This window comes from Glossina fuscipes, unplaced genomic scaffold (assembly GCF_014805625.2).
Source record: "Glossina fuscipes isolate IAEA_lab_2018 unplaced genomic scaffold, Yale_Gfus_2 1, whole genome shotgun sequence".
NCBI classification, from domain to species: domain Eukaryota; kingdom Metazoa; phylum Arthropoda; class Insecta; order Diptera; family Glossinidae; genus Glossina; species Glossina fuscipes.
In genome coordinates this window covers 13580395-13605341 of record NW_023998415.1, presented here as the reverse complement: position 1 = coordinate 13605341, position 24947 = coordinate 13580395, and the positions used below count along the sequence as shown (strand labels likewise).

The following is a 24947-nucleotide window of genomic DNA, read 5'->3' as shown; positions in this document are numbered from 1 at the left end:
CAACGTTGTAAAATTCCGCAGTATCGCAATTTTTTTCTTTTTATGTCACATGCTTGACACAACAGACGACACATTTATTTATCGTACTGTACATTCTATCTGCATGTATATCGTAAGTGTAAATAAAAATGTACATCGCCACTATTCTGGGAGTTTTATAATTTTTAAGAAGTGGTTAACAATAATAGTTTGTAAAGTTATAATGAAGTAAAAAATTATTGCTTATACTAACACTACAATGATTAAAAATTTTTATGTTATTGTATACTCAGATCCCAAGATGTGACATCAAAAACTGCGCGTTAATGCTTTACAGTGACGTTAATTCTCCAAATATATATATAATTCAACTACAACAATTAATAGTCTATTGTATAAAGCGATTTTCTTGAAGACTCCTTACAGATGAAAAGCAAATCTGTATATGTATATTATAGTACCACTAAAACGCATTGTGGTACAATTCAAAAATACTGCAACGATTATGAAAATAATGCAACTATTATTGGAAAAAAATGATGGAAACTCTATTAACAAGCGAAAGCAAAAAGCATCAAATATCACGGATGCCAACATATTTGCGGCCACATTGCTTTATAAGTCAAAATAAATTATCGTTTTGTGGTGAGAAATAAAAGTTTTGCATCGTTATATGGTTTACTAATTAATTCTTTCAAAGAAGTCGAGCAAATTTACCGCTTGATGAGTGTGCCCAATTTTCCCAACTCTATAAATAAAAAATAAGACTTATTAAGCATTATAGTGGCCTTTAAAAATCTCTGTTCGTCAAAAAATTACATATTTTTACGAAAGAATTCGAATACATAGAAAAACCTGCGAAAAAATAATCAAAGTAAGCGAAAAAATCATTTTTTTAAAATCAAACCAATAGAACAAAGTGATCTTGTCTATGTTGTCAAAAGCAAAAAAATGAAAAGTCCACATTTTCATTGTCACTTTGTTATCTTCCATTTTATAATTCTCAGCTTGACAAATTGGTTTATCTCACATACATTTTACGCACACACTCAGCATATGCTTTCTTGGAGTGGGTATGTATGTGAAAGAAATAGGGATTTTTCGGTTATTTTATGTATTAAAAGATGGGACCGTATAAAACAATCTGTGCATCTTTTCAAAATCAATTTGAGAAGTACAAATTTAATCATATACTTAATTCTAATAATTTTTTTCTGCTGGTTTGATCAACTTAGATTGCAAGCCAAAAAATACAAAAAAGGTGCCGCTATTTGCAAGTAAATATCCCTTACACTTATTTGCGATATGGCTTGTGCAACACTGAAACGTGCACTTGATTGGGAGTCTATAAATCAATTACCTACCAAACGGCGACGCTGTAACCCATATGGACAAGCTGGTAGCGTGTCGCCTTCCCGAGCAGCTGGTACTTCTTGTCAGACGGCTCGTGACGCTTTAAATCCTTCAAGCCCCAGCAGTCGTTTTGTTAAGGAGCCCCAATTAAGTCCGTTTGCCGATGCAGGTGTGTCAACAATGTCGCCCACCAAAATGTCACAAAATATACGCGATGAGATCAAAAGACTGCACAGACGCAAACAGTTACCATTCTCTACGGTAGCTCTTGAGTGTATGCAAGACTCGGAATCTAGTGGCTCAGAAATGGGTTCCGACAGTCCACGACGTCCCGACAGTCCTCCCAATATTATGCGAAATCCTGAAAAAGGGTTATTTACGTTTAAACAGGTAAGCTTAAGCGTCTTTTTTTGGAAAAATTATTAAAATGAAAATTAATTTTCTTTTCATTAAACTCACATCAGGTGCAATTAATTTGTGAACGTATGCTAAAAGAGCGTGAAGATGAATTGCGAGAAAAATATGATGCTGTTCTAAACACCAAACTTGCAGAGCAATATGATGCTTTCGTAAAATTTACGCACGATCAAATAATAAGACGTTATGAAGCTGCTCCCAGCTGTAAGTTTTAATCTATTATTTCCTTCTTTTTTTTTTTTTTCTTTTCAAATATTTACTCACTTGATGGCCAATATTCGATTTCAGATCTATCATAATCGGACCTCAGGCGCACTATATTACTAGTCGCTACAAAATACCCCGCTGCTTAATTTTCTCATCTTTTAATTCTATCAGCGCCATCACTGTCACAGTAAAAGCAAAAAAGAAAAAACAAAAAAAACATAATTCTCTTTCTTATTTTTATACATACTTTAATTTATGCACAATTTATAAGTTTGTTGCAAGCTATATTTTGGCCAACGTTAAATACAAATAAAGATTTTAATAATTAAGCAACACCTCAATATACCTGCAGGTAAACCATTAAAGTTTGAATTGCGTATAACTAAAGGACAACATACTGTGTACTACCACTAAATTTAACAACTAATGAATGCTACAAATTACAAAAATAAAAACACATTTACTACTAAATTATAAATAACATTAATTATAATAAATATAGACATATATTTAATATATAAAAATAATTGCAAGATTGACTAAAAAGAGAAAGAATTCAATAGAAAAAGCAAAATGCATACTATTTATATTCATTATTCTCAAGTATATTGACAAACAAGACAAGTAAATTCGCAACAATATATCTTTAAGATAAGTGTTAATGATGAGTGGTTCTTAAACTCAATTCTTAACCTCAGCCTAAAATAAAATGCGAAAAGTATGTAAAATGTAGTTTTATAGATCAACTTAAAAATGAAGTGAAATGAATATATACAAAAAAAACAAAAAAAATAAAGTTAAAAATAAAACTGGAAAAAATTGAATAAAAAGAAAATCAAATAAATAAACATGTTTCTTTACTTAGCAACATTCGCAATTCATCCAATTTTCCAAAAAAAAAGGAAACTAATAATTTTTAAAATTGGTTCAATCGTTTTATTTATTTGCCTTCCGGCAAAAAAGTATTTGCTTATTTAAACATAAGGGAAAAAAAAGGAGTTTTCGTCACTTCAAGATTGATGAATGCCATCTTTTAAAAATAAGGAATATTAAATGAATTTCCATAACAAAAATGTAAGAAAGCATAAGCTTCCTTAGCTCCTTTAACATTATTACGGGGCTCAAAACCTTCATGAGAATTAATGTTCAAATACGATATTTTACGTTTATTCGCATTAACATTAATGATTGGAAATTAATCCATATATTCTTATTCGTTAAGGTCATTAAAAAATTTTTAATTGAAGCGCAAATATAACAAACTATGGGTCGGCTTGTCGCTGTCGATAACAAATTCGCTCACGTGTCGAAACATAAGTTCGATAGTAAAATTTACTTAGGTGGTCGTAATAGATTGCTTTTGAATTGAAAGCACTTTTTACGAAATCTTATTGATATCATTGTTATATGAATAACAATATAAATGCAAATAAATGAAAAGAGGAGGAAGAAAGTAAACAATCAATTAATTGGAAAAGTAATTTATTTTTTTATTTATTTATTTTTTTTTTTGTTTGTATTTGATATGAATTGGACCTTTTAACTTAAATTTAGATCCATAATCCAGTAACTATATAGAAATCCATTGCTGATATTCATAATTTCACGTGATGATGAAATAATGATGCTTTTTTACTAAATTTTTTGACTTTTTGCTTTCTAGGTTATGTTTAACTCATTGGTGATGAAATTGTTTATGTTAAATTGAGTAACGTGCTGTTAACTTAAATTTATATCCATGATCTAGTAACTTTATAGAAATCCATTGATGATATTCAAAATTTCACGTGATGATGAAATATTGATGCTTTTTTACTAAGATTTTTTCAATTTTTTGCTTTCTAGGTTATGTTTGACTCTTTTCTTTATTTCTTTATTTCAATTGAGTAACACGCTGAAGTTGGTTGTGTACATCCCAACGACAGCATGAAGACTCGGAAAAGTAATTTAAATAAATTATAATTTACTTATTAAAGCATAAATTAAAGGAAGCAAATACTACTAAAAGTGTAATTTCATGTAACGGAAAACTGGTGAATTATGCCACTTTTGTGTAAAAAACGAACTGAGGGCAGGATTAAGCCTCTTTTCTATAACAGTGATTTTGTATGTTTGTTGATTTACACACTTCATCTTTTACGAATGATGAGGCAGTAACTTTGTTATGAATATTTGCATACTTTTTTCTTTTATTTTATATATTTCTTTTATTTAATTTATATGTAATCTACAAAATATCTAAAAAAACAATAAGTGAATGGTGTGTACGGCAAGAAATATAGCAGAGGTTATTGTTCCGCAATTGAAAGAATATAACAATATTCAGATATGATGTGCAAATAAATAAAAAGAAATTATATAGACTTGGTAAATTCATTAAAATAACTTGAAGAACAAAAATATATTAATTTCTAAATCAAAGACGTAGTAAATATTGCCAGCGATCAGAAAATCTGTACAGAGTATTGAACGTACTTACTACGCTTCCCCATAACACTCCAACTTCAATTTTATAAACATTGCATTCATCATTGTCGACTTTACCAAAGAATAGAATTTGGATGTTCAAAAAGTACCCTTTCATGCCAGAATTTATCAAAGGTACTTTGCACATGCAGGGATGCACCCATCTAGTAACTTTTATTTTCAAACGGCTTCTCAAAATATGGGACGACACGATGTAAATACTCAACAGTATTATGTTCATTCCTGAAACTGAACTGTTGGTCAGAAATAAAAAGTTTTTGTTCTGGACGTGTTTGTAGATATATATTTTCAAATAGTTCAGAAAATTATGGCTTTCACGTTTTTAGACGTTATGCGTAATCATTAATAAAAAAGGGGTAACCGCTATAGAAGAATATTCCAAATATCACCGGCTAATGATATAATAATATTATCTGGCTATTGAAAACTACAGGCCCATCACTAACGCTCTCTGCTAAATAAATTATACATGCCGCCAAACTTACATACGGTATTGTTCCAAAAAACGCATTTAAGGAAGAAATAGATGGATTAACGCAAGGCAAGCCAATAAGCGAAATTAGTACACTATGCAAAATAAATGCAGAGCAAATTAATACGTCTGTCTTCGAATCTCTGCTCCGGTCGAGCGAATTTGTAAATTAAACGTTTGTCAACCCAGTCATGACTACTTAAAAACTGATAAATGCAACTCTGACTGCTTTTGGTTACATTGGCAATGAGCCTATGTAAGCAGTAAAGGGATAAGACCTGTTTTCTCTTTACTTCATGGTAAAATTTGTAAATTATTTGGATTTAACTAATATAATAAAATTCAACCATCAGATCTAATCGCTATCGTAACGATTTCCACTTTAATATTTTTTCGGCGAAGTGATTATCTCTTGTTTTGGCAGCATTACCAGCAAACAAAAGCTAACGGATGCGAAAGTCCATGTTCTTCTTTGCTTACCTTATTTCTAACGTATCATCACTTTCGTCGCTGTCATTAACCGTGAAAGTAGCAAGAAGTATTTTGTTGTTGTTGTATTTACCTGGGGCCCTCGAATGCTAGGAACTAACAGCTGACTTTCTTATCTCAAATCAAATAAAATTATACCCAAATTTTAAATTTTACGTGCAGCAGACTGAGGTGCATAAGTTTTATGAAAATTCATTAAATAAAATTAAAAGCACAATTTTTATGATAACTACTAACCCATTAGCCACAATTATTGTAAAAGCTCTAAAAAAATCGCAACAAATTACAACAACCAGAGCAGCAGAAAGTACAAATAAACCGTTATGGAATGAAAACGCAGTTTACTTTAATTTTCTTAAACCTTTCTTAGGAACTGGAGTGGCCTTTATAAAATTGCTAAATTGTCAAAATATATTCATTTAAAAACAATACACTAAACAAAATATGTGAAAATAAATAAATTATATTAAGTAATCCTTAACACCAACTATACATAGGGGTTCCCATAAAAACCAAGCTTTATATGCCGACAAAAATCTAATTTGTGGTTTTTTATGAAGATAAAAATGTTCAACAAGTTAGTTAAGTTTATTAAGTTTGCACCACGTCAGTTGACGCTTTAGGCATCTTCCAGTATCACGACTTTCACGGGAATTATGCCTTTACAAAATTGTGTGCAACTTTTGTATATTAACACGAAAACGTATGAATAACTATTTCAAGTGAACTGGAATCTGATAGTTAATGGACGGGTTTGCACGACTACAATATTGTACTTGTGTTCATGCATTGGTTGTTTTCAATTATATTAGTTTTCTTCTTCTTACTCTTCAAAGCATACGTTAATTGTGTACATTTATACAGATTTGATTTAGTTTATTTATAGAACTATACGGTAAGGTAGGTGAACACGGCTTTTCATTGTGACAATAATTTGCGGCCGTAACTGTACTTGTAATTTTACGAATAGACGACTTCCCATCTGGTAACATTAGTTAAAAACGTCAATAGGAATTCAAAATTTGTTAGTGTCTCTAAAACTAAATTGGTTTGATTAGTTCTACAATAGTTCACCACAGATAGCCGTTTATATTCTTCGGCTTCGCAAATAAATGTTATACCATGGTTCAGTTTTTTCAACGTTGCTCGCGGCGTATGCGCCTCATCAACAGATTAAAGTTTAACCACATCAAATGCGGTGATCATTTGCACAAAATCAACGCAATGACCACTTACCTTACGCAACTGTGGCGAACTACAATCTCTCGCTTATCTTATTTTTGTCTATCTGAATCTTGATTCACTCTATTCATTTAAACCTTGCTTGGTATCTGTAATATATTCAAAAAAAACGACAATAAACCCCAAAACTAATAACAATAAAATTAATCGTGACGGTCGCAAAACTTGTAAAATGTGGAACCATTTACTAGTGTCAACAAATAAACATAGGAAGTTAATTTTAATTGACAAGCCAAATTAATTTTCAACTTTATTAAGTTCTAGCTAAAGCAATTTGTGTTCACATTGTGCTTTTTTTTGTAACGCGGGGAATCATCTGTTCTTCACTCGCGGAACATTCAAGAGAAAGAAGAAGAAGAGATTTATATAATTTGTATTATGCATCCTACATTTGAAAAAGTTCCGAATTAGATCTTGGATGCATCGTATCAAAGACCTGTCCCATGTACGTATTTAACACTAATATATATATACGTATTTAACACTAATATATTTAACACTAATATAATATATATATATATATATGTAATGCGTGTAACAATAATTTGAGGTATTTGGCATTCGTGTTGTTTAGTTGGATAAGACTTCAAAATTTCTATTTGCGATGATATACATTAATGAGCTGCCACGTCTGTAAAATAAATATATTGGCGCACATATTGAAGGCTTGGCAATCCTGGAAAATAGCAAGTAAACTGGCATCAGCCGATAATTAGTTAGTGCAATGTGCAATTATTTACAAATTTTGTATATATGATTTTAAGATTTCAATTTCAGTAAAAACAAAAACTTCGTATTGCATCGTAGAATTGTACTTTAATGGAATATCGTTTTTAAGAACGGAGAAGCAAACAGAATCACTGCCCAGTTCAGTAGAACAAGCAAACAAGTCAAGAATATAAGTGAGAAAAGCCAACGATAAAATCAATTGATATACAGCGACGTAAACGCCAGCGCAGCAGAAGAATAAAAAAGTCTAAAAATATTTCTTGTTGTATTCTAAAGAGGAAATTTCGCATAAAGAACCACTACAAAGTCATCATAATTAATTGGATATAGCGTTGATAAAATTAAAAAAAATTAAAAAAAAAAAAACGAAAAGCAATAGCCATGGTCTTGAAAGTGTATATTAGTGGTATGTCTGGTAACAAGGAGGTAAGTGTTACGATGTGTTCTCTTCAATATAACCTTCAATGTGTGGGCGTGGCAGCGTAATATTAGCTTTGTTTGTGAAACCAATAATTTTCGTAGTATAAGTGCATATACGTACATACATGTATATCCACTTCCGAAATAAAATTTGCGAGCGGACTAGCTAAATAATCAAGCCTGAATATATATATATATATATCTACGTATATGTATATATATATAAGAATACATATGAATATATATATATATATATATAGATGTGGGGGTGGTGTATTATGATGATAATTAAGTCCCTACTTATCATATTTTATCAAATATACAATTTGCTTTTGTTTTCATGAAAGAACAAAAGCTTGATAGCAGTATAATTGTGCCACATCACTCTTTGAATATTTAAATTCCGGTAACGATGTATGTACACACATAAGAATTAGGAAATATCATTTTAAAAGATTTTATATGATTTATATGATTAATTGAAGTTTTCACGATTCTTCTCCGTTTATTTTTCTCTATTAGTTGAGGTAAATTTATTCTAGCAACCGAATCGACTCGATATATTCTATACAATCAATTAGTGCATTTTGATCGTTAATACAATGCAAAATATGGTTAGTTTACACGAAATATAGTCATAGGACGTAAACAGGTGAGATTTTTAAATACACAGGGTAGTGGTAATTAAAACGGGGAAATTTTTGATAGATCGTTTCATGCAGCATATTGACACATAATCGAGTTGATATCGTTGCTCTTTTATTTTATTTATATCAATCTTCAAAGCTTCACACGTAGTACGCTTAAGGTTGTTAATATTTGTACCAAAGAAAAACAGAAGTTTTGCAAAAATTTATTAAATGATAACTGGCAATGAAAGGGCATTTTTTTTTTTTGAGAAAATCGTTGGTTCGTTCGCATCAGCTATCAAAATTAACTACAAAAATCGAATTGTTAGAAAGCATAAAAAGTCTTAACTCACACGTTGAAGTTTATCTGTCTATTATATCTCTCTCGACCCGTGACGTAATTAGCTTTTGAGTTTTTGAGCAAAGCCAAATTGAAGAGATGAAAATTGAATTTTGGAAAGCTTCTTGTTCAATTTTAATAAAGCGGTTTTCTTCTATTTGAAATGGTATATCATTGTTTAACTACATTTTTTGCTATCATGCCTATTTATATACGTACATATATATACAAGTTACTACTAACTCGATATGAAATGTAAATACTTTCTTATATCGAATTTCGAATAATTTATCAAACCTTCCCAACGCCCAGCGTATAAGCAAAATGAATCACTCTTCTATCGCTTTTTCTGCCATTTTTTATTAACAAAAACTGGTGGTGATTCACTGAGTAATTAATTTTTCGTTTTTTTCTCGCATGATTTTAATTTCTGTACGAATCGAATACAATTCGATATTTTGAGAGAAAAAAAAAAAGTCTTTCTTTAGAAGCAACACTGTGGTTAACTAATGTCGGCAGACCATGTCGTGTACGTGATCCTAAACATTTATTATTCTTAGATATTATTATTTGCATACTTACAAAATGGCAATTGGACTGAATCTTGATACTAAACGAATAATTAAGAATTTCAAGTAACACTGAGAAGCCGCTTGTTCGTCGACTTCGGTACACATTGGCATTATTTTGTTACTTTGGATTTGCAGGTGAAAAAACGCCAGCAGCGCGTCCTTATGATACTTGACAGCAAGAATATTCAGTATGAAGTCATTGATATTACAGAGCCTGGACGTGAAGCGGATAAGGAATTTATGCAAAATAAGTCGACCAGCAATGGGGCAACGGTTAGTGATCCGGAGCCACGACATGCACTGCCACCACAACTCTTCAATGAGGAAGACTATTGTGGCGACTACGATGCCTTCGATTTGGCAAATGAAATTGATACTCTCGAGCAATTCTTGAAGGTGGCTGCTGCAGACATTACAGCGGTTTCTAATACGCAAATCGAATTAAAACAGGAAAATGGCGAAGGTAATGATAATGGTGGCGAGAATAAAGAGAACGAAAGCACCGAGCATAATAAGGAAGATGAAAATGCTGAGAAGCCAGAGGTTTGAATTTATTCCTTATTATTTTTTCAGACACTTTATGCAAGCAGGCGTTTTTTTTTCTATATATATAATTTAAATCTGAATTTGCAAAACAAACAAAACTACATCATTACTGGTCATTATTCACAACAAACACAGCTGTCTTTTAAGGGTTTCGGTAACATAGTCCTTTCATTATTACAATTACATATGGCCGCAGTTAACCTGTGGAAAGCATTCGTTACATCCTCAACATAACATTTTGGTTTTTTTTTTTTTTTTTTTTTTTTTTCTTTTTTTCGTTTACTACACTTTATTTTCTATAGTTTTTATTATTTATTTCCTTCTTTATTAATTTCTATTTTATTCTCCATTCCATGCGCTACACTTATTTTTTATATAATTTCTTAACATTTTGTTGATGTTTTTATAAAACCAAGTAAAAAAAAAAAAAAAAAAAAAAAAAAAAAAAAAAAAAAAAAAAAAAAAGGAAAAAGCGCTCTAAAGACAGATTTAAACTTAATTGTGAACGCAATGCACGCATACTCAATCACACGAACTCATTTATTTACATTATATCCGTGCAACGGACGCAAAGTTATCTACAAGTTTTAACAAATGCATATACCACATACCCATCTTTCGTATCTGTTTATCTATTTATCTATTTATGTATTTTGAATTCACATAAGCAAAACAAACTCACATACATGCATAAATTTATGTAATGTTTAATTAGGCAGCAATGTTTTTAACAAAGAGCTAAACACAACCATATGTATATGAGGATAATAATAATAATAATAATAATAATAATAATAATAATATTAATATTAATAATAATAATAATAAAATTTGTATTTTGAACAAGATAAAAAAACAACAACAGCAAAAGAAGAAAAAAAAACTAACATGCATTGATTGAAAAGCATAAAGAGCAAAGTTATTAGTTATGAATTGTTTTTCGTTTTTTCCAAGAAGATTAAAATTTCATGTCAATAATTTCAAGAGGCATTCGATTGTTTTTTGCAAATCAGCCTCGAAAAAAAATTGTTTGCTTTCTTAGAGAAGGTCGTGCACCGGAATGAATCAAATTCTAGCTAGAATGGCGTGCTAAATATGCTTTCTATGTAATTGGGGTGAACCTGCTAAACCAGTAAGCCAATAAAAACTCTAATTGTAAAATTGTGCTATCGTATATTCGCGCTCTCTCTCTCTCCTAACTTTTATAAGCTGTGTGTCTTTCTTTCTCTGCATGCACATAATGTAATATTCAGTGTAATCGCTTACAACGTTCAACTTTACGCCAAGCAGCTGGTAAAGTGATCTTAGTAATGAAAATTTCCATAAAACTTTTAAAGAACAATGAACAAATCGATGCTTCTCCTGATAAAGATGACAAGAAGGATGACGAACAAAGATCACCTATCAACAATAATAGCACTGAGCCATTGAGTGGCGCGACAATGCCGGCTGCCTTGACTGAAGGTAAACGTGACTTTTCTAATTAATAATATTTCACTATAATAATAATTGTTACGAAAAAAGTAAATGGCGAAAGTACAGTTATGGTTACAAAAGATTTGGTAGAAACAGCGGCAGCTGAAGTTTTCGTAGGAGAAGCGCAGAAGGTACGTTCATTGAATAAGCAAAACTTCGATTAAAAATGAGACGCTTTTTGGAATTTTTATATTCAACTCTCATTGCTTAACTGTTCTTGCAGTTGTTTTCTTTCGCAATTATGTCAAGTTAACGGCCAGTCTTATCAACAAAATTTATTCCCTACTAACGATGCATGAATTATTTGTTGTACGAAAATTTTTAATCTAAAGCATACCTTTATTCCATTCCTCAATCCATCCATCAACAATTCCAATAAGAAAGGCTATTAAATTAGAAAGCCCATCGTCAAGGTGCACAACTAATAACCATTTAATGGGAACAAATCAAAACCTAATTGATTCTAATAAAAAACCTAATGATCAGGAAGAAGCAAAAGCCGAAGCCGAAGCAGAAGCAGAAGAAAACTTAAAACCGTCCAAAATTAATAATGACGAATCATCATCAATTCAAGATACAATAAATGAAGAAAATCTTCCAATGAGAACAAAGAGCCAAGAATACCAATCTTCCCATAAAGAAGATGGTGAAACGGAAAATGATGGAAAATTTTTACCAATCGATTGCGAAAAATCACAATCAATTCTCAAATACAGTGACCCAATAGAAGTTACAAATAGTGATTTAACTATTGATAAAGGAACTGAAGATGATGGCGACAAAGTAATTCATAATCAAGAAAATTTGATCGTTCCGCCATTAGATAAGAAATTAGAAAATGAAATGCTTGAAGAAGGTGCCGAAATGACAAACGAAGCGTCAAACCAAAAACAGGAAATTGATGCAAATATACAAGATGAAGAGTAAATAAAACCTAAAGAAAAACCATCACAGAAATTGGAAAGACCAAACGGCGAAAACTGACGAGAATGCTGCGAAAGATGACTAAGAATTAGACTATAAATATAACATATTAAAACCTTAACAGATATCACTTTAATACCCAAATTTTGCAGAATCAGTAAGTAACAGTATAACAGTATGTATATAAATGTCACAGGTTCATTTAAAAATAAACAAAAAAAAAAAAAAAAAGAAAAATAATAATAATAATAAAAAAAAAATAAATACAAAAAGCTTTCATACCCAAATTATATATATATATATATATCGTATTGAATATTCATTCGCTTTCCTGTGTTGGAAATTATCCTTGTAAATAATAGTTAAAACGATAACCGGAATAAATTATTAATGACTACGAATGCACAGACAAACATTTACGTTTACTATTTAAACAATGTTTCTTTTTCTTTCAATTTTTAATACTAGCAATAGCCCGCCTTCCCCATTTTCTCAAATATTAAGCAGAATACCACAAAAGATATAATGGAACAATTTGTTAAAAGCAAGCGAGAGGAAGCAACATCAAATTAAGATAACCTTTAATTGCGCGTAATGGAGCGTATTTATAAATTATCTTCAGTTCTTTTCTTTTGTTGTTTTCTGAATTTGACTATATATTGAAATAATATTACTTTTTTCTTTTTTTATTACAAAAACTAGTAAAAACCGAGTATGTATTGTATATCCGTTAAATTTACAACACACTTCTTAAATTCTTATACACGATTTCGGAGAGAGGAAAAAAGGGGATTCTTCTTGTCTATGGAATAAGGAGAAAAAAAAAAAATAAATTTGACAATTGTTTACTGATGCAACAGCATGTATGATTTGATATTGGTGCGAATGCATAGTATCTTCATTATTTAAAAAATATAGGAGGGTATTAGTGGGGGTGTTTCGCGCATTGGTATTGTTTGTTTTTATTGCTTTTTATTCGGAATTCTCCTCTTCGTCAGAAGTATCGGTCGGATAGTCACTTAGACTCTCTTGTTGGTCGTTATGCTCAGGTTCCGACTCGCTTAGATCCCATTGAGGATGTTCGGTAGGTGGTGCCGGAGCTTTTTGTACATCTAACTTCAGCTCCTGTTGTTGGTCCATACCCAAATATGAATCTATTGAATTATCATTATATATATAAATATTTTAAAAATTAAGGAATTGAAATGCTCTTTTTTTTGTGATTACCAGAACGGAGACAAACGGTGAAAGTGTAGACACCAGGCCATCGTGGAGCAGTGAACTTCAATTGTATCTCCTCCCTTTCCACCAGATTTGTTACATAGTATGGTGCGGTTAACAATGTACGTGATTTCCGATCGCAGATGTAAGTCCACCAGTATTCCTGTTTTTCTTCTGGAAAGAAGGGACAATGTACAGTGTGTGATATGCGGGATTTGCCTTCGAACTTTTCGCGCTTATTTAATTTGGCTTGAAGTTTTTCCCATTCCTCGTCGTCATCGTCAACCGTTAGTGAAGATATATTTTTCGTTTGCTTGTCGTTTTCATCTTCGCTGCCCGAAACCGAATCTTTCTCATCTAAATCACTGCCATCAGCATCAGAATCGGCTTCGGAGTTCAATTTAGATTGCTCTTGCGTGTCAGTGTTACCACTAGCAGCAGAATTTTTCGGCGGATTAGGTTTTCTTTTTTGATTCGATCCTGGTTTCTTCCCACCTTTTCCACCTTTGCCTTTACGCATTTTACTCCATGGAGCCTGCTTTTTAATTGGCGCTGCGCCAACGCCAACCCCGTCACCCTCTTGCTCTTCAGCGCGCTCTTCATCATCTCTACAAAACAATGTAATATTTATTTTTAAAAAATTAAAATACCTTTGTTTTCCTCACTTGATACTTTGCTTTTGTGGCACCTTGGAATTTCCGAACAATGTTTTCATGTCTTGACGTATTAATGTAACGGTGACAGTAACAATAGCTCCTGCTGTTACCACGTTCGTGTTTTCGTCATCTATAACTTCGCAACGTATTGAAAAGTCGACCAACGGCATTTGACCGAGAACTTTCATAACATTTTCGTACTCAAAATCTGGCAAGCTTTTAAGAAGATGCCGACTCTCCTCAGATGATAATTGGGCAAATTGTTGTAAATTTTTTATGTGTCTTTTTTTGTTCATAAAGTATAAATGGTCTTCGGTAATGTGCGGTAACTGTAAGAGCGGCGACTTAAATTCCCAGAGGGCTTGTATGATCATCGGTGACATCTTCATACAATTTTCAATTGTCTCAATACTGGGTAGACGAGGAGCGCGACGTGCATAGGCGAGCATAACAATCTGATGCACACAAGAGACCATTTCCTGCACCAAATAGGGGCATTTTTTTACGATAAACTGTCGATCCTTTTCCAATGTTTCCAAGCTCAGAGGTATACGTGAAAGATGGGCATGAAGAATAGCTCGAGTTTTAATAGAGTACATACGACAGAGAGGATGCTCTTTGCATTTTTCATTAAGATTTGGCAGTTGGCGTATCAGCTAGAATATAAGAAATTAGTTATCTTAATTTTTAGAGAATAGTTTCATACTTACCGCCGGCACTTCCTCGTTATCTGACTGTCGTTCAATTACTTGTGAATTATGACGTTTGTCAAACTCTAAACTAGCGGCCAGCACCATTAGAGCTCTTTTAAGTAACATATGTGGAGTTTTAAGTATAAAATGAAAATACATATGTGATGTATTCAATAGTACTTTGTCTCCTGAATAGCGAATAGACCGATACCACCACATGCCAACTACAGAAGGTAAAGCTATCATAAACACCAGTGCATATAAACCTAGAACCAATACAGAATTCTCTTTCTCTACGATCCACGATGGCAATGCAATTCCAAATGACATGGCTCCTGGGCCGTCAGGATTACCATATTTTTCATAGTTGGCCTTCGCTACTTCATCTGTAAGAGCTTGATAGGCCTTCGTAAGCATCATAAAAGCTTTTTCATCACCCGTTTCCTTATCCGGATGCAAAACAACGGACAGTTTGCGGTAAGCTTTTTTAATTTCCGCCATTGAAGATGTCGGTTCAATTTTCAAAATCTCGAATGGATCGAAACTGGCCATTTCATAGTCAAACTGTGAAACTCGATAAGTTAAAAAAATTAACAGAATCCATCCTAGTACTAAGATTGCTTTAACAAGAACGGATTTTAAAGCTCTGTATGGATCAGCTGAGGCCAAAATGGTTTTTTTCTTCAAGCAATCCGAACATTGACACTCCTGCTTCAGTTTTTCGGGATCTAAAAAGAGAAATAATCTGTAATGTTTTAATTTCTTTCCTGATATGTATGACATTTAACAAAATATAATTCGCATAAATAAATCTGTAACTGTTTTGCATTCCCGTAGAAAATCTGGTTAATTTAAGAAACTTTGTAGAAATATATATTTTTATGGTGGCTATGTAAAAATAAGTATACTCGTTAAGTTCTTGATTCGCGTTTCGATGCATATGAAGTACACTCACAATTCCTTAAATTTTATTTAGACTGATCGAGCAGCGACAGCAACAGTTTCTCTATTGTCTTGATCATAAGTTTTAAAGCAAAAAACTGTAACATAACGCTATGAAAAGTTGTATTAACCAGGCCTTATCATCAGTTTGACCCAGTTCTGATTTACAAACATATCCGCGCTGTTTGCTCACCTTCTTTCTTTTTACGTGGCCAAGAGTAAATTGTTGTAGGAATTAATACCAAAGCCAAAAACGACAAAATAAAGTAATAAAAAGTGCCACCGCTCTCATCATATTGAAATTGCTGCCGAGCCATGGTTTTGCTCCACTGCAAACTTAGTTCGGTTTATTTTGTATGGTTGACAAGAATACTTGTTGAACACGTTAAATTGTCGGCAGAGTGAAACGAAATAACTTTGACTCTTAGTGATACTGATGTTAACTAATCCTGTTAAAAATACGTTCAGTTTTATTCTATTAATTGATTGTTTAAATCTTTTCCATTTAATTTTTCTATGAACTGTTTGAACGGTAAACTCTTTTTTTCCAGCACGGCAGTTTCTAATTTTTTTTTTTTTTTTTTTTTGACACGTCCCCTGTAGTGTTGCCAGTATTGAAGTAATACAACCAATCATAAATTATAATTATTGTATGCATATTAATCGACGTACTTCGTAATTATCATGTCGAGTTGGGCTATTTTTGAAGTAAAGTACTAGAAAATAGTCATACGTAGGCATAGAAACAGTCATACATTAATCAATCCACTTCTATAATTGATATGAGTTTGTATTTTAAGAAATGCAGCTGATTTATGAGACAAAAATGTACCTTGTACATTCAAAATCAATCCATCTGGCAACCTTCATTTTATATTACAATAGTATAAAGTAAAAAACCAAATAACATATGAAACAAAATGTGGTTGTTCACTCTGAAAACGATTGCCGTCGCGTTTGCAATGAATACAAATAAAATAAACAAATCGAAATTCAATCAACATTTAATACTTAATTGATATCTAAATTAAGAAAAGTGTGCGAAAAAATATTATAAAGAAAATGGGTTCCAGAAAAGTTCAGTGCATTTATATAGATGTAAAATATATTAAAATGAAATTTAGTGGTACCACGGAATACGGGTGACCAGATTAGTTAATGGTACCATTAACAAGTTGAAGTGCTAAAATGGCATTACGAAAATGGTAAAGTAAATAAGCAGATAATAAATAATTGCAACATTCGTCCGCTAGATGTATTTGTTTTAAGTTTTGCTTATTGCAACTCTAACGGCATTGCCCTTCGTTATCTAAGGGTATGTAAGTTGATATGCAGTTGACGAGTAGCACGCCATATTTAATTTTTGTGCTGGAGAAAAGGCAAATTTTCTTGTCTTAGGGACTACATTTCTCCTTGCATTTTTACAACCTGCTCAAAATTTTGGGTTTGTATTAAAAACGAAAACTCAAAATATAACGCTGCGACGGAAATCTTAAGAAATTGTACAATAATATTTTAATAAGAAGGTTTGTATTTCTCTTCTTATTTTTTTATTAGATACTTCTTGTTGTTAGTGTTTTAATGGCTATTCTCGTTGGTTTGTAACATTATTCGGTTCTGTGCGATTTACAATTATGTGATCATAATGTATTTGAAATTAATGTTAAAATTTAGGGAGTAGTTTAGGAAGCGTCAATAAGAATAGTTTTAGAAAATATACAATTCATATATTGTCGATCACAATTTTTCTAATTGATTGTGTATTTGCATTTCTTCCATTTCAGCGCTGCCAGAATGGCATATTATCAAATACAAAGTTTAGATGATTTAAAGCAAGTTTATGCAGATGTCCAAGTAGTTCATGTGGCCAGTGATGATGTCGGTGTCAGTAATCCAAATAGACCACAGGTTCATAGTTGTTTTCCACTAACCCACTAATACAATCAGTTTTCAAAATTGTAATATTGATTATTAATGATTTTTAAATTATATTGCATGTTATTAAATAGGCATGTTTTGAAAAGTGGTTTGAAGAAAAGGATAGAAATGTACATGTGTTTTTTTTTATCAACTACAGCAAATTGTTTTGGATGAGAGTCAACAAATTCTTTTGCAAAATGATGGACAACAGCAGGTAGTGTATCAGACACCCCAACAACAGTCGCAATATCAGCCTCCGGCAGCGGGTGCTCACTACACTATTCTTGGAGAAGATATTAATCAACAGCAACAACAACAACAGCAGCAGCAACATCAACAACAACAGCAAGTTTTGATGCAACAACAACAGCATCAAGTTATGGAACAGCACCAACAGCAGCCACATCAAATTCAAAGTTATCAAATTCAACAAGAAACTCAACATATGCAAGTAACCGATCATCAAATGCAGCATATCCAGCCTCAATCGCAGCAACCACAACAAATTTATTACACCACCGAACAGTTGGTACAGCCAAATGCCATTGTGCAGCATTCTACTCATGGTCAGCAGACACAAGCACAGCAACAAAAAAAAGTTTATATTCAGCAACAACCACAAACGTTGCAACAGCAGTTTCAACAAACTCCTGCTCAACAACATCAATTGATACACCAACCGCAAGCGCCGCAGCAGCAGCAACATATTCTTCAAAGCCCCCAACATACACAACAAGTTCAGGTCCAACATCAGGTTTCACCACCTGCTCAGCACCAGCAGCCACCGCAGCAACAACAAATTATCTATAGAATGCAGACTCAGCAGCCAACTGCACAGCTGCAGCAACAAACTCAACTTCTGAGTAATACTCATGTTATTGTTCAGCAGCCTTCTGGACAACAAGTATTGATTCAGCAGCCGCAACAGCAGGAAATTATTATGAGACAACCTATGGGTCAACAACGTATACTGTACAATAATCGTGTTTTATATTCCACACAGCAACCACCTCAGCAACAACAACAGACCATTTTGCATCAATCACCACAACATCAACAACAACAGCAACACATACAATTGCAAACCAGTTCAATGCATCATACACAGGCTCATTTGGTGCAGGCCAGGGTTGCGCAACAACAACAACAAACGCAACCTCAGCAAACAACAGCGCCTTCTCAACAACAACCTCAGCAATTGCAGCAAAATGTTGTTTATCATCAGATACAAGTGCAAGGTAACCCATTACAAAAGAGCCTTCAAGGACAATCTCCTGTAAGCACTCAAATTGTCCAGCAACAGCAGCAGCAAGGCCAACAGCAGCACATACAAATTCAACAACAACAACAGCAGCAACAACCACAGCAAACGCAAATAATGAATGCTTCGTCAAATCAAAATCCGTCTACTACATTAATACGCGCAGCCAGTACTCGGGGAGGAAAGGCAGGTAGAGGGGCAATGGGGAGCACAATGATTGCTCGGATGCCTGGAGTTCCAGGAGTTCCGCGAGCGGAAATACGTCCCACTTTTGCTGCAGCTACAGGTGGTGGGCCGGTGACCACTGCCCAAGTGCTACGGACGCCACGTCCACGATGTAGCACTTCAGCAAATACTCCACCTCGAACTCGTGGAGTTCGGGGACCGAGAGGTGGAGCCACAATTGTTGCCGGGCGAAACGCTCAAATTTCTGTGGGAGCAACTCAGGTGGTAAACAACTCAAGTCCTTTAAGCGGCGGAGTAGCTCAACAGGGCAAGATTATACCACAAAGTATGTCAGGTCAAGGCATTCGACAAATATATCGTACACAACTGGGTGACAACAATAATGTTTCCACACAACACCAACAATTACATTTGGTGCAATCTCAACCTCAGACACGTATCGCTAGTACTACTTCTCGATTTCGATCGCCACCCATTACCAGCGATCAATCACTTCAACAATCTCCTCAAACGCCATCGACTTCAACATCAGCAGCTACCGGATCTGGAGGAAATTTTGAGTTGGACTTAGAAGATAGTATTCAAGCTGTATTCGTAAAAAAGGATGGTCAAAAATCTATAAACCCTGTACTCGCCAATAGTCAAATGGGGGGAACAACACTAACGACGTACTATGGTGCCAAAGATGACGACGATAATCGCATGGTTAAAATGCAGAACGGCACCTGCATGACTTTGGCTGAATATAAAAAGCGAAACGCAGGGACTCAGAATATACAGAATCCCGGAATGAAAGCTTTGCATCAAGCGCCGGGTGGGGCGAAAATTTCACTACCGACGGCTGGGCAGCCAATGCACGCAGTGCCCGTTGCTCGTGTAGCTCCACAAAAACATCAAACTAGTTGCGAACAGCAACAGCAGACTCAACAAGCAACGCAACCTACGACAGCTGTGGTTGCACCGGCATCCTCTGTTCATCAGACTTCCCACAATAATTATGAAATTCAAACGCAACATGTGCTGCAAAATAGAAGCGGACAACAAATGGCGGAGAAGGATCGCAATAGCGCCAAAATGTTAGTTATACTCGTTTCAGGGGAGCAGCGTTTGATCACGTTTACTTTACCAAGAGAGTCATGTACTGTTCAAGATTTGCTTGAACAGGTCGGCGTGCCATTCGATAGTAATACTACCATACAATGTGTAGAAAATCCTGGAGCAAATATTGATTTTGTAGTCACAGTGGGTTTTTCAGTACAAGAATCTGCTAGCGAATTAATTTCACGGGCAGAACAAAGTTTACAAATGAGTCGCCAACAGGAGAGCATGGCACAACATGGTGGCACTACCACCGCAGCTAATGCTCCTAATGTAAACAATGCAGTTTCAGGTAACAGTAGCCAACAATCTAGTTCGTCGAGTTTGAGTAGCACCTCTTCCACGCCTACAGGAATCACACAACAAGATGATCTACCGAAAGACAATACCTCTAAATCGACGGCAATTGCTAGTAAAGGTGAAGAATTACCACAGCGAAAGTTAATTCAAGGTTATTACGCGATTTGTCAAAGTTGTGGCTTTAGTGGTTATGATCATGCTAAATGTGAACGATGTAGAAGAGTGTTTGTGGAACCTCCAAAAAAAGTACCCGTTAAACAAGCTGCAACTGGTTCAACCGCATCAAATTCTCCGGGGAACCCTGAAAATATTTCAAGTACTTCTGCCAGTCAAGTTGATAAAAAAAGATCTACAGAATTGGTTGTACAAAGGGGTAAAACTAGTCTCCAATACAATGCCAATATTTCAAGTTCACGAGGACGAGGTGCCGTTCAAGCTGTACGAGGACGCGGTACGCGAAGCGGTCGCAGACCTGCAGAGGTTGAGCCTGTTATTCTTACATTAAGCAGTGACGAAGATGATGATGAAGTTTCTAATAAGGGAAATTCTAATGTGAGTGCATTTAAAATGTCTTTCAATTTCTAATTTATATGCGGATTCTATTCATAATGAATTTATTTATATTTGTAAATTTATTTCAGTTAAGTGGAAATGTAGTTAGCAGTACCAGTACGTCAGCTGTAGCATCCTTTGCAGCCTATAAACCATTGCCCTTTGAAAGTAACATGCCAGAGAAAGACGAATCTCTTATATACACTGGTAAATCCAAAAAGCCCTATATTTTAATAAAAAAGAAAGTGTATGTGATTAATGGCCCTTACATTGTATAATTAAATGCAACTTTTATAATGTGAGTTGGCAATACTATTCGGTAAAATATTTGGTTGATTTTTCCATTATTAGCCGCTAGATGTCGCCAAGACCATGATATCGTCATTATTCAGTGAACAAAAAAAGAGAAATGTAATAATAATAAAGTGGGTACAAAAAGAAATTAGAAAGTTGCAAAAGCATTTCAAATAAACAAATCTAAATTACAATGGAGTGTAAAGGTGTACATTTAAGGAATTGAAAAAATTTTTTGCAAAAGAATTTACAGAAAATGAATTTCACTTCCTATATTGCGTTTTAATTGTGCTTCTGTTAACACGTTTTCTTTTTTTTTTTTTTGCACTTTTACAGACTTCAAACGTGGGGATGTAACCGACTTAAGTGACTGCAGCGATCAATTGAGCACCACACTATCTTGTAGGGTTATTCGATTAGGTACCTATAGTTTCGAACCTAGAGAACCGGTAATTATAACATCAAAAGGAATACATATTGTGGCACCTTTGGAAGCAAACACCAGTGAGGTGTGCACATTAAATATTTACAATAGAGAAGTGATTAAAATCGTAGCACATTTTTCAAGAACAACAGAATCTACGTTATGCTTTTATACCTTACGCAAATGCGCTCAATACATCAAAAATGCTTTGAAAATGTCCGATAGTGCAGCCCCAATGGATGGAGGTTAGTTTTCTGTTGCGATTTAAGATTTCATATAGTCTGGATAACTAAATTACACTTTTTATATAGAAACATATTTTTCGGCAAGTGGTCCTTCTCAAAAACGGAAAATTATTTTGCAAATTGATTCTATTGGTGACCAGGCGCAAAGCGTTATTCGTTCCATATGGGACATTTTAGAAGAAGTTTCTTTGGCAGATGCACAAGTTTTGATACAGCGAGCAACTGAGTCTGATCGCAAATTTGCTGATAGCAAACAAAACTGGTAAATATAGTTTATACGCAGGCTTAATAACAATAATTGATTGATTACATTTTAGTGAAAGTAATCCGACTACAACACAATTACTGCCCAACGACATACGACAGCTATTGATTTATCCACCCGGAAAAGGTGGTATTTCTATTAATACTGAAGATTATTTGTGTTTGGCAACCGATCAGTATTTGAACGACATTATAATTGATTTCTATTTAAAATGGCTGCACGATAACGTCATTCCAAAAACTGAAAAGGATCGCACTTTCATATTTAGTACATTTTTCTATGAACGTTTAACTACTTTTACACGACATACAAATCCCGACAAAGATGTGAAACAAACCGCCGCGCAGAAAAGACATGCTCGCGTTCAGAATTGGACTAAAAATGTAAATCTATTTGAAAAAGACTTTATAATTATCCCCATCAACGAACAGTCTCACTGGTTTTTGGCAATCATATGCTTTCCAGGACTTAAAGGTCCAGTAACATTTGATACTCATATTCCAGTTGAATTGCAGCCAATTAAAAAAACAAGTAAGCTAAACAGAAATTCATATTTTTAATTTATATATTCATATTTTTCATTTGCTATTTATCTTCTTTCTTTGAAAGAAGGAAAAAAGGTGTCTTTGCAAATTGGCAACACAACGATTACGCCACTGTCGAAGCGTGAGAGTGCTAGTGTTTTGGCAGATGTTTGCTGTGTAGGGGATGATGATAGTGAGAGAGATGAAGCTGAAGGGGATGACAGCGATCTGGCTTCAGAGGATAGTGATTATGACAACTGCAGTTCCAATGCTCCGAATAATTCGCAGAGTAACGCATCCGGTTCGTCAACGGGCGCGAATAATACCGCATCACAGCAGCCCATCAAACAACCTCTAATTTTAATATTTGATTCGTTGGCTGGCGCTTCACGTAGTCGTGTTGTCGCTACTTTACGAGACTACCTGAGCTGTGAGTATAAAGTGAAATTGCCCGAGATTCCTGCTCACACCTTTAATAAGGATAACATGCCTGGCCATTGTGTGAAGGTGCCTCAACAGAATAATTTTACGGACTGTGGCTTGTATTTGCTGCAATATGTGGAACAGTTTTTCAACGATCCTATACGGGATTATCGCATTCCAATAAAACAATTGGCGAGTTGGTTTGACACCATAACGGTGACCCGCAAACGTGAGGATATATCCAATTTGTTGCAAAAATTAATGAATGAGCGTAATGGACCCCACAATAGAATTTTACTACCCGATATACCCTTTCCCACGCTTAACGGCCAATTGGTTGAACCAGAGGGCTACAATATTGAATTTGAAGAGGATGAAATAGATGAAGATGATGAGGTTGGTGAAATAATGGAAATAAATATATTGCATCAATATGATTATATATTTGCTTTAGGATGAAAGATCGGTCGAATTAGAGACTGAATTATCTACAGATGATACCAGCAAAAGTAAAACACCGATTAAGATGCCGCAGGCCAGCAATAGTACTACTTTGGTGCCCACTCAAGGACGGAAGATAGTCGTTAAAAGGCGTATGCAGCTTGGCACTGTGAACACAGATATGGCTACTTCATCTCACACAACCGGTACCACAACACCACCCATTGCAACAGCGCAGCGGCCGACTAGCCTCGCTAAAATACGCAAAGTGGATCCGTAATTTTACAATGTCAAGGCTGGTAACGTGTGCATTCTTAGACCTTTTCACATAAATTTGATCGGCATTCTTCTTTTTAATTCTAATTTAAGCCCCAGCCTGTCTGCCAAACGATTTTTATTTTTTAGTGTTTTCCTATATAAATTAAAATATATAATAGTATTTTAACACTCCCTGTTCATATTCATTGTAAACTTAACTTGTTTTGGACAGGAGGGTACCTTTGCAAACTTTTTATATTAATGTCTTTTTACATTAACGTTGTTAGGAACTAAATATTGTGAATAAGAGCGAGAGAACTGGAAAGCGATCGTTTTATATTTAGCGAGATAGAAACATAACCTTTTCCGTTTCGTTTATTATCTTTAATTTTCCTAAAAGAAATATGTAAATATAAAAAAACTTATATTATGATACATTTGTTTAACGCAAAGAACTTAACAATCCATGTGCGACGGTATAAAACTCATCATTGATTCACCAAAATGTGGATACGATTCCTTAGCTCCAATAAAGCAAAATATATGCATTAAAGAATTTAAATCGTAGTATTGTTTTGGAAGTTTTTAAAAGACAAACAGGTATGTCGTCATGCATGCATTAAGTCCTCGACATATAGCCGAGCTAATTTGTTGAAAGTTAAATAATTTGAGTCTAAATCGTTTATATTCCATTAAACGATTTATTAATGTCAAATGAAGTTTGCATGTATGCTCATTAAAATGTAAGAAAAAAAAAAAGTTCAAATCGCTGCCATGTATGTATAAACAGTTTCATCTATCGAGTTGTTTATAAATAAGAGCTAGAGTATATGTACATACGTATACGTATGGTGTTTGTTACCATGTATACTGATTTTGTAAAACAATGTTTGGTTAACATTAACATGGGAAATAGTGAATGCAAAGTTTTCTTATGAATGCCTATCAACATTATTGCTCTCT

The 24947-nt window shown here is 34.0% G+C and overlaps 4 protein-coding genes across 15 annotated transcripts; 3 read left to right on the top strand and 1 right to left on the bottom strand.

Moving 5' to 3' along the window:
• Window positions 1–495: 495 nt before the first annotated feature.
• LOC119645050 (akirin) lies at window positions 496–2460 on the top strand. Of its 2 annotated transcripts, XM_038044860.1 has the most exons (5): window positions 496–853; window positions 987–1052; window positions 1215–1722; window positions 1797–1953; window positions 2038–2460. In XM_038044860.1, the coding sequence occupies exons 3-5, from the start codon at window positions 1285–1287 to the stop codon at window positions 2046–2048; spliced, it is 606 nt and encodes a 201-aa protein (XP_037900788.1). In that variant the 5' UTR covers window positions 496–853; window positions 987–1052; window positions 1215–1284; the 3' UTR covers window positions 2049–2460. The 2 variants fall into 2 exon arrangements, with proteins under 2 accessions (XP_037900788.1, XP_037900787.1); XM_038044859.1 differs by lacking the exon at window positions 987–1052 and having other exon boundaries at window positions 497–853.
• A 4819-nt stretch (window positions 2461–7279) lies between these two features.
• Window positions 7280–13221, top strand: LOC119645218. Of its 5 annotated transcripts, none has more exons than XM_038045259.1 (6): window positions 7280–7361; window positions 7424–7801; window positions 9472–9879; window positions 11136–11346; window positions 11407–11489; window positions 11743–12469. In XM_038045259.1, the coding sequence occupies exons 2-6, from the start codon at window positions 7757–7759 to the stop codon at window positions 12283–12285; spliced, it is 1290 nt and encodes a 429-aa protein (XP_037901187.1). In that variant the 5' UTR covers window positions 7280–7361; window positions 7424–7756; the 3' UTR covers window positions 12286–12469. The 5 variants fall into 5 exon arrangements, 4 of the variants coding, with proteins under 4 accessions (XP_037901187.1, XP_037901186.1, XP_037901189.1 ...); XR_005248643.1 differs by lacking the exon at window positions 7280–7361 and adding an exon at window positions 12751–13221 and having other exon boundaries at window positions 7376–7801; window positions 11743–12439; XM_038045258.1 differs by lacking the exon at window positions 7280–7361 and having other exon boundaries at window positions 7376–7801.
• On the bottom strand, window positions 13149–16353 carry LOC119645217 (translocation protein SEC63 homolog). The gene is made up of 5 exons (XM_038045257.1): window positions 15987–16353; window positions 14870–15579; window positions 14169–14815; window positions 13510–14111; window positions 13149–13436 (listed from the first exon to the last, which is right to left on the bottom strand). Exons 1-5 carry the CDS (start codon window positions 16108–16110, stop codon window positions 13255–13257), a joined length of 2265 nt encoding a protein of 754 aa, XP_037901185.1. The 5' UTR covers window positions 16111–16353; the 3' UTR covers window positions 13149–13254.
• Window positions 16354–16772: 419 nt separating this feature from the next.
• LOC119631355 lies at window positions 16773–24525 on the top strand. Of its 7 annotated transcripts, none has more exons than XM_038023489.1 (10): window positions 16773–16998; window positions 17578–17701; window positions 17871–21110; window positions 21200–21317; window positions 21741–22073; window positions 22140–22335; window positions 22391–22869; window positions 22948–23681; window positions 23740–24025; window positions 24096–24525. In XM_038023489.1, exons 1-9 carry the CDS (start codon window positions 16982–16984, stop codon window positions 24004–24006), a joined length of 5508 nt encoding a protein of 1835 aa, XP_037879417.1. In that variant the 5' UTR covers window positions 16773–16981; the 3' UTR covers window positions 24007–24025; window positions 24096–24525. The 7 variants fall into 7 exon arrangements, with proteins under 7 accessions (XP_037879417.1, XP_037879422.1, XP_037879418.1 ...); XM_038023494.1 differs by having other exon boundaries at window positions 17871–20550; window positions 20611–21110; window positions 23740–24524; XM_038023490.1 differs by having other exon boundaries at window positions 22951–23681; window positions 23740–24525.
• Window positions 24526–24947: the final 422 nt, after the last annotated feature.

Coding starts and splice junctions, on each gene's coding strand:
- LOC119645217 (XM_038045257.1), bottom strand. CDS start 16,110: ATGGCTCGGCAGCAATTTCAATATGATGAGAGCGGTGGCACTTTTTAT. Junction 15,580..15,986: donor GCCACGTAAAAAGAAAGAAG/GTGAGCAAACAG, acceptor TTCTCTTTTTAG/ATCCCGAAAAACTGAAGCAG. Junction 14,816..14,869: donor ATAACGAGGAAGTGCCGGCG/GTAAGTATGAAA, acceptor CTTATATTCTAG/CTGATACGCCAACTGCCAAA.
- LOC119645218 (XM_038045259.1), top strand. CDS start 7,757: ATGGTCTTGAAAGTGTATATTAGTGGTATGTCTGGTAACAAGGAG. Junction 9,880..11,135: donor AAAATGCTGAGAAGCCAGAG/GTTTGAATTTAT, acceptor TGTAATATTCAG/TGTAATCGCTTACAACGTTC. Junction 11,347..11,406: donor GCCGGCTGCCTTGACTGAAG/GTAAACGTGACT, acceptor TTACGAAAAAAG/TAAATGGCGAAAGTACAGTT.
- LOC119645050 (XM_038044860.1), top strand. CDS start 1,285: ATGGCTTGTGCAACACTGAAACGTGCACTTGATTGGGAGTCTATAAAT. Junction 1,723..1,796: donor GGTTATTTACGTTTAAACAG/GTAAGCTTAAGC, acceptor AACTCACATCAG/GTGCAATTAATTTGTGAACG.
- LOC119631355 (XM_038023489.1), top strand. Junction 22,074..22,139: donor TGCAGCCCCAATGGATGGAG/GTTAGTTTTCTG, acceptor CTTTTTATATAG/AAACATATTTTTCGGCAAGT. Junction 23,682..23,739: donor AAATAGATGAAGATGATGAG/GTTGGTGAAATA, acceptor TATTTGCTTTAG/GATGAAAGATCGGTCGAATT.